Source organism: Canis lupus, chromosome 3 (assembly GCF_003254725.2).
Source record: "Canis lupus dingo isolate Sandy chromosome 3, ASM325472v2, whole genome shotgun sequence".
Lineage (NCBI taxonomy): Eukaryota > Metazoa > Chordata > Mammalia > Carnivora > Canidae > Canis > Canis lupus.
The window spans coordinates 2,764,621-2,777,862 of record NC_064245.1 but is presented as its reverse complement, the minus strand read 5'-3'; the positions used below and the strand labels follow the sequence as shown (position 1 = coordinate 2,777,862).

The 13,242-nt window shown below is 36.6% G+C and overlaps 1 protein-coding gene across 14 annotated transcripts in view; it reads left to right on the top strand.

Moving 5' to 3' along the window:
• Positions 1-13,242, top strand: part of FER (FER tyrosine kinase) — a 433,137-nt gene that overhangs the window by 399,545 nt on the left and 20,350 nt on the right. For all 14 annotated transcript variants that reach the window (XM_049107895.1, XM_049107893.1, XM_025438260.3 and 11 more), the window contains one exon: positions 9,160-9,314. In XM_049107895.1, the coding sequence (XP_048963852.1) occupies positions 9,160-9,314 (155 nt within the window). The remainder of the gene's footprint in view (positions 1-9,159; positions 9,315-13,242) is intronic.

Genomic DNA, 13,242 nt, shown 5'->3' with positions numbered 1-13,242 from the left:
TCCATCCACTTGAACTTCCTGCAACCCCAAAAAGAGTTTTTGGTAAATGTTACGGAACGGTATTTACATCGAATCGGAGGTACCTCTCAATTGGTTTTGGACTGATGGGTCCCAAGGCCGTAATCCTCACTGCAGAGAAGGAACCCTGTAAGCTGGTGGTGCAGGGAGGATGGTTGTGACACCAGAAGCGCAGGTGTTGACTGACGCCGAAACTCTGAACCGCTAAGGTGGCGCAGTGAAGAAAGGCTCGTTCCGACCGGGAGTAATGGCATGTGGCCCCAAGAAGCACCCGCAGCGCAGCAGGAATCAGAGATGTGTACTGTGGCACCACTGGACTCCTGTCAAAAACGAGCTGACATTGGGGCGCCTGCGTGACTCAGCTCGTGGTGCGGCCAAGTTTTGATCTCAGCTCAAGTCATGATCTCAGGGTACTGAGATCGAGCCCCTCATCTGGCTCCCCGCTCAGCGGGGAGTCTGGGTGAAGATTTTTCTCCCTCTGCTTCTCCCCCCACTCATTCTCTAAAATATTTTTAAATTTTTTAAAAAATTAAAATAAATTTTTGAATTAAAAAAAAAAAGAGTTGACCCTACATTTGCGGATGTATTTCTGGACCTTCTACTCTGTTCCATTGAACTATCATATCTCTTTGTATTTAATGAACTATGTTGATAACAGTAGCTTTAAATTAAGATTTACAGTTTAGGTAAGCTCTTCAACTCTGTACTTTAAAGAAATTATCTTGATCATTTTACGATCTTTGCATTGCCATAGTCATTTTGAAAGCAGCTTGTCTAATTTTACTAGATCTTTTCTAATTTTACTAAACTGCTAGACCAATGGTTGGGAGTCCATTGAATTTACAGATTTGGGGGGAAATGGCCATTTTAACAGTATTGAGTCTTCTACTCAATGAGCATGGAATGAATGTCTTTCCATTTGTTTATTTGCTATTTTTTCTCAGTCAGGTTTTGTAGTTTTAAGTTTAATGGTTGTCTTTTGCTAGATTTACTTGTAGGTATTTGTTTTATTGGCAATACTATAAATGGAATTTATTTTCTAATTGTTGGGCTGCTAGCATACAAAAATTTTTTTATATTAGACTTTTATCTTGCAACCTTGCTAGATTCATTGCTTTTAGTTCTTTGTATGTAAATTCCCTATGATTTTCTCATTTTTTCTTTTTTAAAATTTTTACTGAAATTCCAGTTACCATACAGTGTAATGTTAGTTTCATTAATGCAATATAATGATTCCACTATAAGTGATAAGCACCTACCTATTCAACCCATTCCCCACCACCACCTCCCCTCTCTGGTAACCATCAGTTTGTTCTCTATTAACAGTTAACATTTGGTTCCTTGCTTTGCCTCCCTCTTTTTTCTCCCCCCTACTTTGCTCATTTCTTTTGTTTCTTAAATTTCAGATGAATGCAATCATATGGTATTTGTCTTTCTCGGACTGACTTACTTCACTTAGTGTTATACACTCTAGCTCCATCCATGTTGTTGTAAATGGCAAGATTTCATTCCTTTTCATGACCAAGTAATACTCCAGTAATATACACACCACATCTTCTTTATCCATTTAGCAGTCAGTGGTCACCTGAGCTGTTTCCATAATTTGGCTATTGTAGATAACACTGCTAAACACATTGGGGTACATGTATCCCTTTGACTTAGTATTTTTGTGTTCTTTGGGTAAATAGTAGTGCCATTGCTGATTCATAAGGTAGCTCTATTTTTAACTTTTTTGAGGAACCTCCACACTGTTTTCCAGAATGACTGCACCAGTCTGCCTTTCCACCAAGAGTGTAAGAGGTTCCCCTTTCTCCACATCCTCACCACCACCTATTGTTTCTTGAATTACTGTTTTTAGCCATTCTGACAGATGTGAGGTGATAGCTTATTGTAGTTTTGATTTGCATTTCCCTGATGATGAGTCATGTTGAGCATCTTTTCATGTCTGTTGGCCACCTGGATGTCTTCATTGGAAAAATGTCTATTCATCTCTTCTGCCCATTTTTAATTGGATTATTCACTTTCTGGGTATTGAGTTATGTAAATTCTTTATGGATCTTGGATACTAACCTTTTATCAGCTAAGTCATTTGCAAATATCTTTTCCCATTCTGCAGACTGCCTTTTATTTTTGTTGATTACTTCCTTCACTGTGCAGAAGGTTTTTATTGATGAAGTCCCAATAGTCTATTTTTGCTTTAGTCTCCTTGCCTCAGGAGACATATCTAGAAAGAATTTGCTACACTTCATGTCAAACAGGCTAGTTCCTGTGTTCTCCTCTAGGCTGAGATTTTCTATGTTAAAAAAAAAAATCATGTCTGCAAATAGTGCCAATAAGGCTAGTTTTACTTTTGTCTGAAATTTGTACTTCTTTTTGGGTTTTTTTTTGTTGTGTGTGTGGTTTTTTTGTTTGGTTGTTTTTTTGTTTTGTTTTGCTTTGCTTTGCTTTGCTTTTATGCCTTATTTTGAAGCCTAGAACCTCAAGAATAGAAGTTGGTAAAAGCAGGCATTTTAGTCTTTCACCATTAAGTATGATATTGGTAGTTGAATTTTTTGTAGATGCCCTTCGTCAGGTTGAGTAAGCTCCTTAGTATTTCCAATTTGCTGAGCATTTTATCATTAACAGATATTGAATGCTGTCAAATGCTTTTTCTGCTTCAGTTGGAATGATCAAATGGTTTTGTTCCCTGTTTTCTGTCAATCTAGTGGATTACATTTATTAATTTTCAGATGTTAAACCAACCTTGCATAATTGGATAAGCCCTACTTGGCCATGATGTGTTATCCTTTTTATATATTACTGGATTTGATTTGATGATATTTTCTTTAAAATATTTGGCTCTGTCTTTATGATATTTTCTTGTATTTTGATAGTGTCTGTCAGCTTTTGTATTAGAGTTCTACTGACCTCATGAAGTGAGTTAGACAGTTACTCTCTCTGTTTTGAAACAGCTCCTATAATATTGTTATTATAATACGTACATAATATCATACATACAATATGTAAATTGTATGATAAAACCTACTAATGAAACCATCTGAGTTGAAATTTGCTTTTTGGGAATATTTTTTGATGCCAAATTATACTTGTTCTTAAATATAGAACTATTATTATCTATATCTTCTTCTGTCTGTAGAATCAGTATTAATGACTACTTTTTAGTCTAGATACTGATATTTTGAATATTTGATATTTTGACTATATAATGTTTGATATTTTTTAGCATCCTATATAATTATATCTTTTGATGTTTTAGCTGTTTCTTTTTATATCTTTTTTTTTAGGAGTTGCTCTATAGATTGGAATATGCACACCTAACCTTTGACAAATTATTAAGAGTTAATACTATATCATTTCATGGGAAATGTAGAAAATTTTCATCCATATGAGTTCCTTTGTACACACTCAACCTCTGTCTTTTCTGGTAGTTTTTATGTATAACATTTACATACACTGAAAACCTGATCAGATAATGCTGTAATATTTTCAATATTCAGTCACATTTTAAAGAACTTAAGAGGGAAAAAATGTATATTTGCCTGCATATTTACCATTTCTGTTGTGCTTCCTTCTATCCTGATGTTTCAGATTTCTTTCTGGTATCATTTAGTCTGAACTACTAGTGTTTCTGGTAGAGTGGATCCACTGACCGTTAATTCTGTTTTCTTTCATATGACAATGTACTGCTTTCATTTCTGTAGGATATTTTTGCTGGCTATGGAATTCTGGGTTGACAGAGACATCTGCTTGAATTCTAATTGGGTGTACATTAAGTCTATAGATAAATTGGGAAAAATTGCCACCTTAACAAATGAAAGATGTTATTCCATAGTCTTCTGCCCCCATCTTTTTTTTTTTTTTTTTGAGAAATTGGATTATTTGAATCGGTTTCTGTATCGAATGTGTCATTTTCTCTATCCACTTTTAAGACATTTTCTTTTTCTTGGATTTTAGCAGCTTGATAAGGATATGTGTAGGAGGGTTTTTTTGGTTTTGATTTTTTATTTATTTTTACCCTGTTTGGAGATTCTTAAATATGTAAATTTATTTCTTTCAACTAAATTAGGGACTTTAGTCATTATTTTTTCAAACAGATTTTCTGCCTCAATCACTCTGTTCCTCTACCTCTGGGAGAAGTAGGCTCCCAGACTCTTATTTCCTCTCCTCCGGTAATAGGTATTTTCCATATTTTGATATTGTATAGATCCCTGATACTCTTTTCACATTTTTCTATTTTCTTTTCTTTGTGTTCTTCAGCTGGGGTATTTTATATTGGATTATCTTCAAGTGTATTGACTCCTCTGTTATCAGTATGCTTTTGATCCTATGCAGTGATTTTTAAATTTTAGATACTGTATTTTATTTCTCAGTTTCTCCATTTTTATAATTTTTCTACAGTTTCTATTCCTCTACTAAGGATGTCTGCTTTTCCATTAATTTCAAATATATTTCCTTTATCGAACGGAGTATAGTTATAATAGCCACTTTATTATGGTTACTACAATGTTGGCATTTGTTGATTGCTTTTCCCTTAGAATTGATCACATTTTTCTGGTTTTCTGTATGTTTAGCAATTTTGAGTTGTGCCCTAGATATTATGAATGTTATACTGTACAAACTCTAAGTCCCTGTTATATTGTGCTGGAGATTATTAAGATTTTTGTTTCTGTAGGCAATCAACCCTGTTGGGTTCAGAATGCAAATTCTGTCTCACAGTGATTCAAATCACAGTTAACTTTCTCAAAGCCTGTGTTTTAGTACCCTGTGTGAGACCGTGTGAGACAGCCAGGAATTACTTTGAGACATGGTTTAAAGGAGTTTTGTTCTCTAAACGGGCTTAGGTCTGCCCATCAAATGTGTAGCTCAAGGATTAGACTGAAACTTGTGTGGGTTCAAACATGGAACCAGGTAATCCTCTTCTCTGGCCGTTTCCTCTCTATGATTTTCCATACACTTATAAGGACCTCTTTTCCTGATTCCTCAGGTCACAAGGATTTGGTTTCTATTATGTTTCAGACACTAATGTTGCCTCCCTTGTATTCCTGTGTAACTGGAGTACACATAAGAGGAGCGCTCCAAGAGAAATGAGGGGGAAACAACAAAACAGGCAACTAAATGATGGCATGCCTTGAACACCTCTATTTCCTCTCTACACTCACTCTCTAGGTGAAAGCATTCTGTAATTCTATAACCTCAAATCTGAAAGCTGACAACTCTTAGACCTTTTCTAACCTCCAGACTAATAGACCCACTTGCCTAGTCTATATCTATACTTGAAAATCTAATAAACTATACATGTCCAAAACTAAGGCCTTCCCCCATCCATACTGATTACTTTTGACTGCAAATATAACATACACACACACACACACACACACACACACACACACACAAAAGCCCACAAATACAGAGATAGACAGTCCAGAATATATATAGCATACTCATTAGGCACCCAGTCTCCTTATCTCTTGATGCTTTTACAACTTTAGTATGCTTCCTCTTTATGACAGCAGGAGAGAGAAGTGTAATGGTAATTTATTTTTTGTTTTTTTCTAAGCTTTTATTTAAATTCAAGTGAGTTAACATATAGCGCTGTATTGGTTTCAGGAATAGAATTTAGTGATTCATCACTTACCTTTAACACCCAGGACTCACCACAAGTGCCCTCCTTAACCCATTTAGCAGACCCCTACCTACCTCTCCTCCAGCAACCCACAATTTATTCCCTCTAGTCAAGAGTCATTTATCGTTTGCCTCTCTGTTTCATCTTATTTTTCATTCCCTTCCCCAATGTTCATCAGTTTTGTTTCTTAAATTCCACACAGGAGTGAAATCATATGGTGTTTGTCTTTCTCTGACTGACTTATTTCACTCAGCCTAATAGCCTCTAGTTCTATCCACCTTGTTGCAAATGGCAAGATTTCTTTTTTTTTTTTTGATGGTTCAGTAATATTCTAATGTATACATACACTACATCTTCTTTACCCATTCGTCTGTCAATGTGGACATCACTGCCATGAATATTGGGGTGCAGGTACCCCTTCGAATCACTGTTGTTTTCGAAGTGAAAACTTCGAAACTTAGTGGTACAACTGCTGAGTCATAGGGTAGCTCCATTTTTAACTTTCTGAGGAATCTCCATGCTATTTTCCAGAGTTCCTGCACCAGCTTGCATTGCCACCAACAGCATAAGAGGGTTCTCTTTTCTCTGCATCCATCCCAACATCTATTATTCCCTGAGTCGTTCATTTTAGCATTCTGACCTGGGTGAGGTGTTATTTCATTGTGGTTTTGATTTGCATTTCCCTGATGATGAGTGATGTTCAGCACCTTTTCCTGTGCCTGTTGGCCATTTGTTTCTTCTTTGGAGAAGTGTCTCCATGTCTTCTGGCTATTTCTTGACTGGATTATTTGTTTTTTGGGTGTTGAGTTTGATAAGTTCTTTATAGATTTTGGATACTAGCCCTTTCTGTGATATGTCATTTGCAGATATCTTCTCCCATTCTATAGATTGCCTTTTAGTTTTGCTGACTGTTTCCTTTGCTGTGCAAAAGCTTTGTATCTTAAAGAAGTTCTAATAGTTCACTTTTGCTTTTGTTTCTCTTGCCTCTGGAGATGTGTCTAATAAGTAGCTGTGGCCAAGGTCAAAGAGGTTGCTACCTATATTCTCCTCTAGGATTTTGATGGATTCCTGTCTCACATTTAGGTCTTTCATCCATTTTATTCATTTTTGTATATGGTGTAAGAAAGTCATCCAACTTCACTATTCCGCATGTGGCTGTCCAGTTTTCCAACACCATTTGTTGAAGGACTGCCTATTTTCCTTTGGATATTCTTTCCTGCTTTGTCGAAGATTAGTTGACTATAGAGTTGAGTGTATTTCCGGGTTTTCTATTCTATTGTGTCTTTTGTCCCATTATCATACTGTCTTGTAATACAGCTTGAAGTCCAGAATTGTGACGCCTCGACTCTTGGTTTTCTTTTTCAACATTACTTTGGCTATTTGGGGTCTTTTCTGGTTACAAATCTTAGGATTGTCTGTTCCAGCTCTGTGAAAAGTGTTGGTATTTTGATAGGGATTGCACTGGATTGCCTTGGGTTGCATAGACATTTTAACCATATTTGTTCTTCCAATCCATGAGCACGGAATGTTTTTTCATTTCTTTGTGTCTTCATCAATTTATTGCGTGAGTGTTCTATAGTTTTCAGAGTATAGCTCCTTTACCTCTTTGGTTAGGTTTATTCCTAGGTATATTACAGGTTTTGTGCAATTGTAAATAAGATCCAATTCCTTGGTTTCTCTTTCTTCTGCCTCACTGTTAGTGTATAGAAATGCACCTCACTTCTGTGCGTTGATTTTTATATCCTGCAACTTGGCTAAATTCCTGTATCCATTCTAGCAATTTTTTGGTAACCTTCCCCATTTCAGTAAATGTCCGTTCCATGCTTCTAGGTGCTCAGGCTCAAAATATCCTGGAGTCATCCATGATTCCTTTTCTTTCCTTTTCCACATCCAGTCTACCAGCAAATATTATTGATTGACTCCATCTTCGTGCAGGCTATCGTTGCCATTCCTGGACTTCTGAAATAGTCTTCTAATGGAACTCCATCAGTTCATTCTCTACACAATAGCATATGGTTCTTCAAACCTTAAGTAAGATCACATCATTCTTGTGCGCAGAACTCTCCAGTTACCTCCCAGCTTACTCTCAGTAAAATCCAAGGGACTTACTAGTAAAAAAGCTATACATCATTTGGTCTTGGCTAATCTTCTGATTAAATTGACTATTTTCTTCCCCTCACTCATTTCATACCAGTTATACTAGCTTCCTTAATGTTCCTTGAGTATACTAAGTATGTACCAATTTCAGGGTCTCTATCATGAATGCATTTCTTCTAGATAACCCCATGGCTGGCTTCTTAACTTCCTTCATGTCTTTGATCAAATACCATATTATCAAAGAGATCTTCCCTAACAGCCTACCTCAAATAGGATTCCTGCTAGTAAATCTCTCCCCTTATACAACTTTTTTCTTCATACTCAGACTATTTGACATATTATCTGATTTTCTGTGTATATGTATAGATTCATACACTCATATACATTCTCTGTCTTTACATATATAAATATATAAAAATGTATAAATAGGTACATATATGAGTTTGATTATTGAAGGGCTTCTCACTAGAATTAAAGTAGGGATATCTGATAAGGAAGACCGCAGTGATGAAAAGAGATGGTCAAGACAGATTTCTCTGAGAAAAGGGCATTTGAGCGAAGCATGAATATGAGCCAGCTATAACATAGCCTAGAAGAAAAGCACTCCAGGCAAAGAGAACAAATAACAAATAAGAGCACTCCAGGCAAAGCCCTACAGTGGAAATAAGCTTGTCACATTAGGCACATTAGGGGATTGTCCTGTATTTGAGGAGAAAAAGAAACCCAGTATAGGTAGAATTTAGAAATTATGTAGAGTAGAACAAGATGAGGTGAGAGAGACAGGCAGAGCCAGATCATTGCAGTTTTGCCTGTCCCAGATGCAGTAGAAAAAGAATTGCAAGCCTCTCTAGCACCTCAGTCATTCTCCACCCTTTGGGAAGCTCTAAGTCTACAACAGCCAAAGGCTGTCTAGCAACATGCAGCTATTTAAATTTAATTAACTAAAAGTACATTTAAAATTGCAGTTTCTCGATCGCATGAGTTCCATTCCAAGTATTCAATAGTCACACGTGCCAATGACTTACCTATAGGGCAGCACAGATAGAGAACATTCCATCATTACAGAAGTTATGTAAAATAGTGCTACTCTAGGAAATCTAGTCCAGTGAGAAATAAGGCCAAGTTTGCGTAGCCTCTCCTCTGTGATTTTCTCTTAACCCTAGAATCAGTACTTTTCTATTTAAATGGAAATATATGTGGTGCCTAGAAAATTAGCATGGGGCCTGTTCCCTATGCAAATACTCTCACTGGTGATTTTTGCCTATGACAGAAAAGATGAGAAGGACTGGTAAATCACAAGCATTCTTAACCTCATTATAAATACATTGCAAATGTAAAAATGCAAAGTGTGGAAGTCATAAATGTGAAAGCAGCTTTCAATTTGTTTTAATAGGCATTTTCTATACCTTATTGTAACCTAGGGATCTGGCTGCAAGAAACTGCCTGGTAGGTGAAAATAACGTTCTGAAAATCAGTGACTTTGGAATGTCTCGTCAAGAGGATGGTGGAGTGTATTCATCTTCTGGCTTAAAGCAGATTCCCATTAAATGGACAGCACCAGAAGCTCTTAATTATGGTAAGAATAGACTGTTTTTCTTTTTTGTGGTAAAAAATGTACTCCATCAGCACAAAACATTCACAAGCAAAGTTACAGGAGTAAAGTAGAGCCCAAGTTAGAATGATTTGAAAATCAACACAATAATGTGTAAGTATTCATATTTTGTACTTACACAGGAGCAGAAACTTAATTCATTAACCTTATTGGTCAGATTTCTTCATGTAACATTGCTAAATTTAACAGATGAGTATACTTATAAGCACTTTGGAAAGGGTTTCTTTAATCCCTAAAAATTATTATTTTTTTAAGTGTTGCTATGGCTCTAGACCACTGCTTTGGAATGTCTTATAATTGGCACAATAACCTCACCTAATATGGTTTTAAAATATTATCAAGTCTATAGTTTCTCACTAAAAATTAACATAGTTTCTTAGCATTTCTGTCTCTGGAAACTGTATACATCTTGTGGGGAGAGAAGGGAAGTTACACTTTTAAATTCGCAGGAATTTGTGTGTGTGTATCATTGCAATTGGAAATAAATACAGGTTGCATTATCTGTGGTTGGGATAAAATGGGCTGCAACAAGATGGGTAACGGCTCAAGGATTAAAAGGAGAGAGATTGTGCTTTAACTGAAATTATAAATTACATTTTAACTGAGTGAAGTGGCATATGAGCCATGAGTTGGTAAATGGGTACAGTATGTTTTAAATTGAAATATCATAAAATTATTCTTGACTGATTTAAAATGAAAATTACTTCATCATGACGAATAGGGCATTTATAAATGCCTTAATTCAATGCTGAAATTAAAGATAAAGCTTTGTCAAGTGAGGTACAATTCTTCTAACTTAAAATTAAGCATTTTGAAGTGAATAATTCAGTGGTATTTAGTACAGTTGACAGTACTCTACAACCACTACTACTTTCTAGTTCCAGCATTTTCATCACTCCAGAATAGTAAACTTTACCCATTTACTCCCCATCCCTCATTTCCCCCCAGCCACTGGCAACCACATGTCTGTTTTTTGTTGCTACGGATTTACCTGTCCTGCATATTTCATGTAAAAGGAATCATCCTACACATAGTATACATTTCTTAAATGTTTTGGAGGTTCATCCATGTCGTAACATGTATAATTAACTTCATTCCTTTTTGTGGCTGAATAATATCCCATTGTGTATATTAATAATTTGTTTATCCATTCATTCATTGGTGCATATTTGGGCAGTTTTCACCTTTCGGCTGTTGTGAATAGTGCAATGAACATTTGCGTATAAGGATCTGTTTGAGGACCTGTTTTTAGTTATTGTGGGCAAGCACTAGGAGTTGTATGGTAAATTCTACACATTTAACTTTGTGAGGAACCGCCAGATGTTTTCCAGATAAAGCTTTGTAAAATGATTCGTTTGGAAGACAGTTGGGGCTGATTCAGACACCAGGACCTATTTGGTATTTTGTATATTAATGATACTATGGAGTATATGTTGTATGTAGTTGTCATTACGAGAAATTGACTAAGTTGTTCTAGTTCCCAGTAATGAAGTTTTTGAGCTTAACTCTCCATAGATACGAATCCTCACCCTAATTTGTCTTCCCATGTGCTAGCAAGAGAAGTTTTTATAAGCTTTCTAATGATCACAGACTAATTCCACTCTTCCTCAGAATCTAGAGAAAATGGCACCCCTGCTATTTTCTACAGCGATATTAGTCTACGGTTGTATTCTTAAGAAGAATCACAGGCTAAAAGACTGTAACTTGTTATTTACGCAGAGGTTTTCTTTAAATAGCAAGACATTGTTAACCCCTTCTTGTACATTTAGAGCATTCCTGTAAAGGGGCTGGAACTGGACTTGGGAGACCCTGAAATCCAGCTCTCTAGAATTTATTTTAACCCTGTTGACCAGATCCTCTTGGTTGCCTTGAGTGTCCTCTTAACTATCATGCCAAGTAAAATTCTGTCTTTTAATCAAAATGTATTTTAGTTGAATTTCAAGCTGACTAAAGTATTTACAAATCAAAATTCTATTTCTGGATATCTCTTAGAGCCAGACCTACAGCATTTTAAGTAATAAAGAGAGCTGTGAAGATCTTTGGTTGGAGGGACATTCTTTTTTTATCAGTCTTTAATATTAATACAATGCAGAACAATTTACATGACAGAGGGGGAGAGATTTTAACGGTAGATGTGGAATAAGTCTGCCATACTTATTACCCAGCCCAGGAGGGAATTCCTCAGAGTTTAACCAGAGTGGAAAATATATCTATTGAAAGACTTATTTCTTGCCATACTTCTTTCAGGTTTTATGCAAATATCATTCTATGATTGGTGGTAAGATTTTTACCTCATTTCCAAGGGTTTTTTTCTTCCGTGTTGCCTCAGAGTAGCTGAAATACTACCCAAGTTTCCGATGACATGTGGGAGCAAGGCTGATAGAAAACTCCTTCAGTCTAAGGAACCTCTCAGAAATTTTGCCTTAGGGCCATACTGTTAAATTTATTTTTACCATTATTTTGTCATTAGTGTTGCTGTCATTTGATTTTTTTTTTTAAATGACACATATATTTGTTTTTTAAAAAAATCAAACAACAGAAAGGAGCCTACAATGACAGGTAAGCCCCTCTCCCTCCTGTCTCTGGCCACACAACACATAATTGCATATATCCCCTCCCCCACTTTTTAATCACAAAATGGCAGCATACTCAATAGTCTTTTCAGCATATATTGCTGCCATGCTCAATATAGCTGTTACAAAAGATACTGTGCTTGTAAAGGGCAGCTAGGATACTCACCTTCAACATAGAAATAATCTAAAAGGGAAAATTAAAAGATATTTTTTTGTTTGTCATCTAACAATTTTGAGCTGATGCATCCTCTAATTAGCCTGACATGACTACTCTGAAATGAGAACGAGGCAGGATTTATAGTGAAAAGAGTTCTGGATCAACCATCAGGGCCAGATTTCCTATCAGTTATATCATTAGTTGCATGACCTTGGCAAATCATCTACTTCTGTGCACCTATGTTTTCTAATTTGAAAGATGAGAACATAGTGCCTTTTCCATGTAGGGGTATCGTGAAGATCAAATGAGGTGGAGAAGTAGCAAAATTCTGTACAATTGTAAGTTGCTCTTAGCCCATTAAAATTCAAGATGGAGATCTAAGAAGAGCCCAAACTCACACCTCCTCTCACAGACACACCAGGTCTATGGAACAATTCTCTCAAAAAAAACCCTAAAAACTAGCTAGCCAAGTGCTACATAGTAGGCAAACAAGAAAAGAAAAAACCCACATCACAGCAGGTAAGAGAGGCTAAGACTCAATCTCACCATAAACCTCATCCACAGCACAGACAACCATAATCAGGAGGAAACTAAAAACCTAGAGCTTCTCCCTGAAGAACAAAGGGTTTAAGCGCTCACATCAGGCACTGCAGCATTTAAGACCTGCATCTGAGAGGTAAGCTCCCAAAATATCTACCTTTGATGAGTGATGAATTGGTGAACACTGCATCTGAGACTAATGATGTACTATATGTTGGCTAATCAAATTTAAATTAAAAAAAAAAAAAAGAAAAAGGAAGTCAACAAGACTCACATCCACGTAACCCATAAGGCTACAAGGAATATAAACACAACTCTTAAAGGGCCCCATGCTTGGAATCACCTGCCCTAGAGCCCAGAGCAGCAGCAGGCAACAGACAGGCTATGTGAAAGAAGCTCAGATGCTAGTCTGAAAGCATCAACCTGAGGGGCATCTTATTTAATACACGTCTACAGGTCTCCTGGGGATGCTTTCCAGGGATGGAGGCTGGCAGATGCCATTTTCACATTCTACTTCTGCTGCACCCCTGAGCACCAGTACCTGCCAGATACACAGTATCTGGTAGCCTGGTTTTTGCAGCTGCCACACAGGGAACAACCTTGATTATTAGGTTTGGAGGCT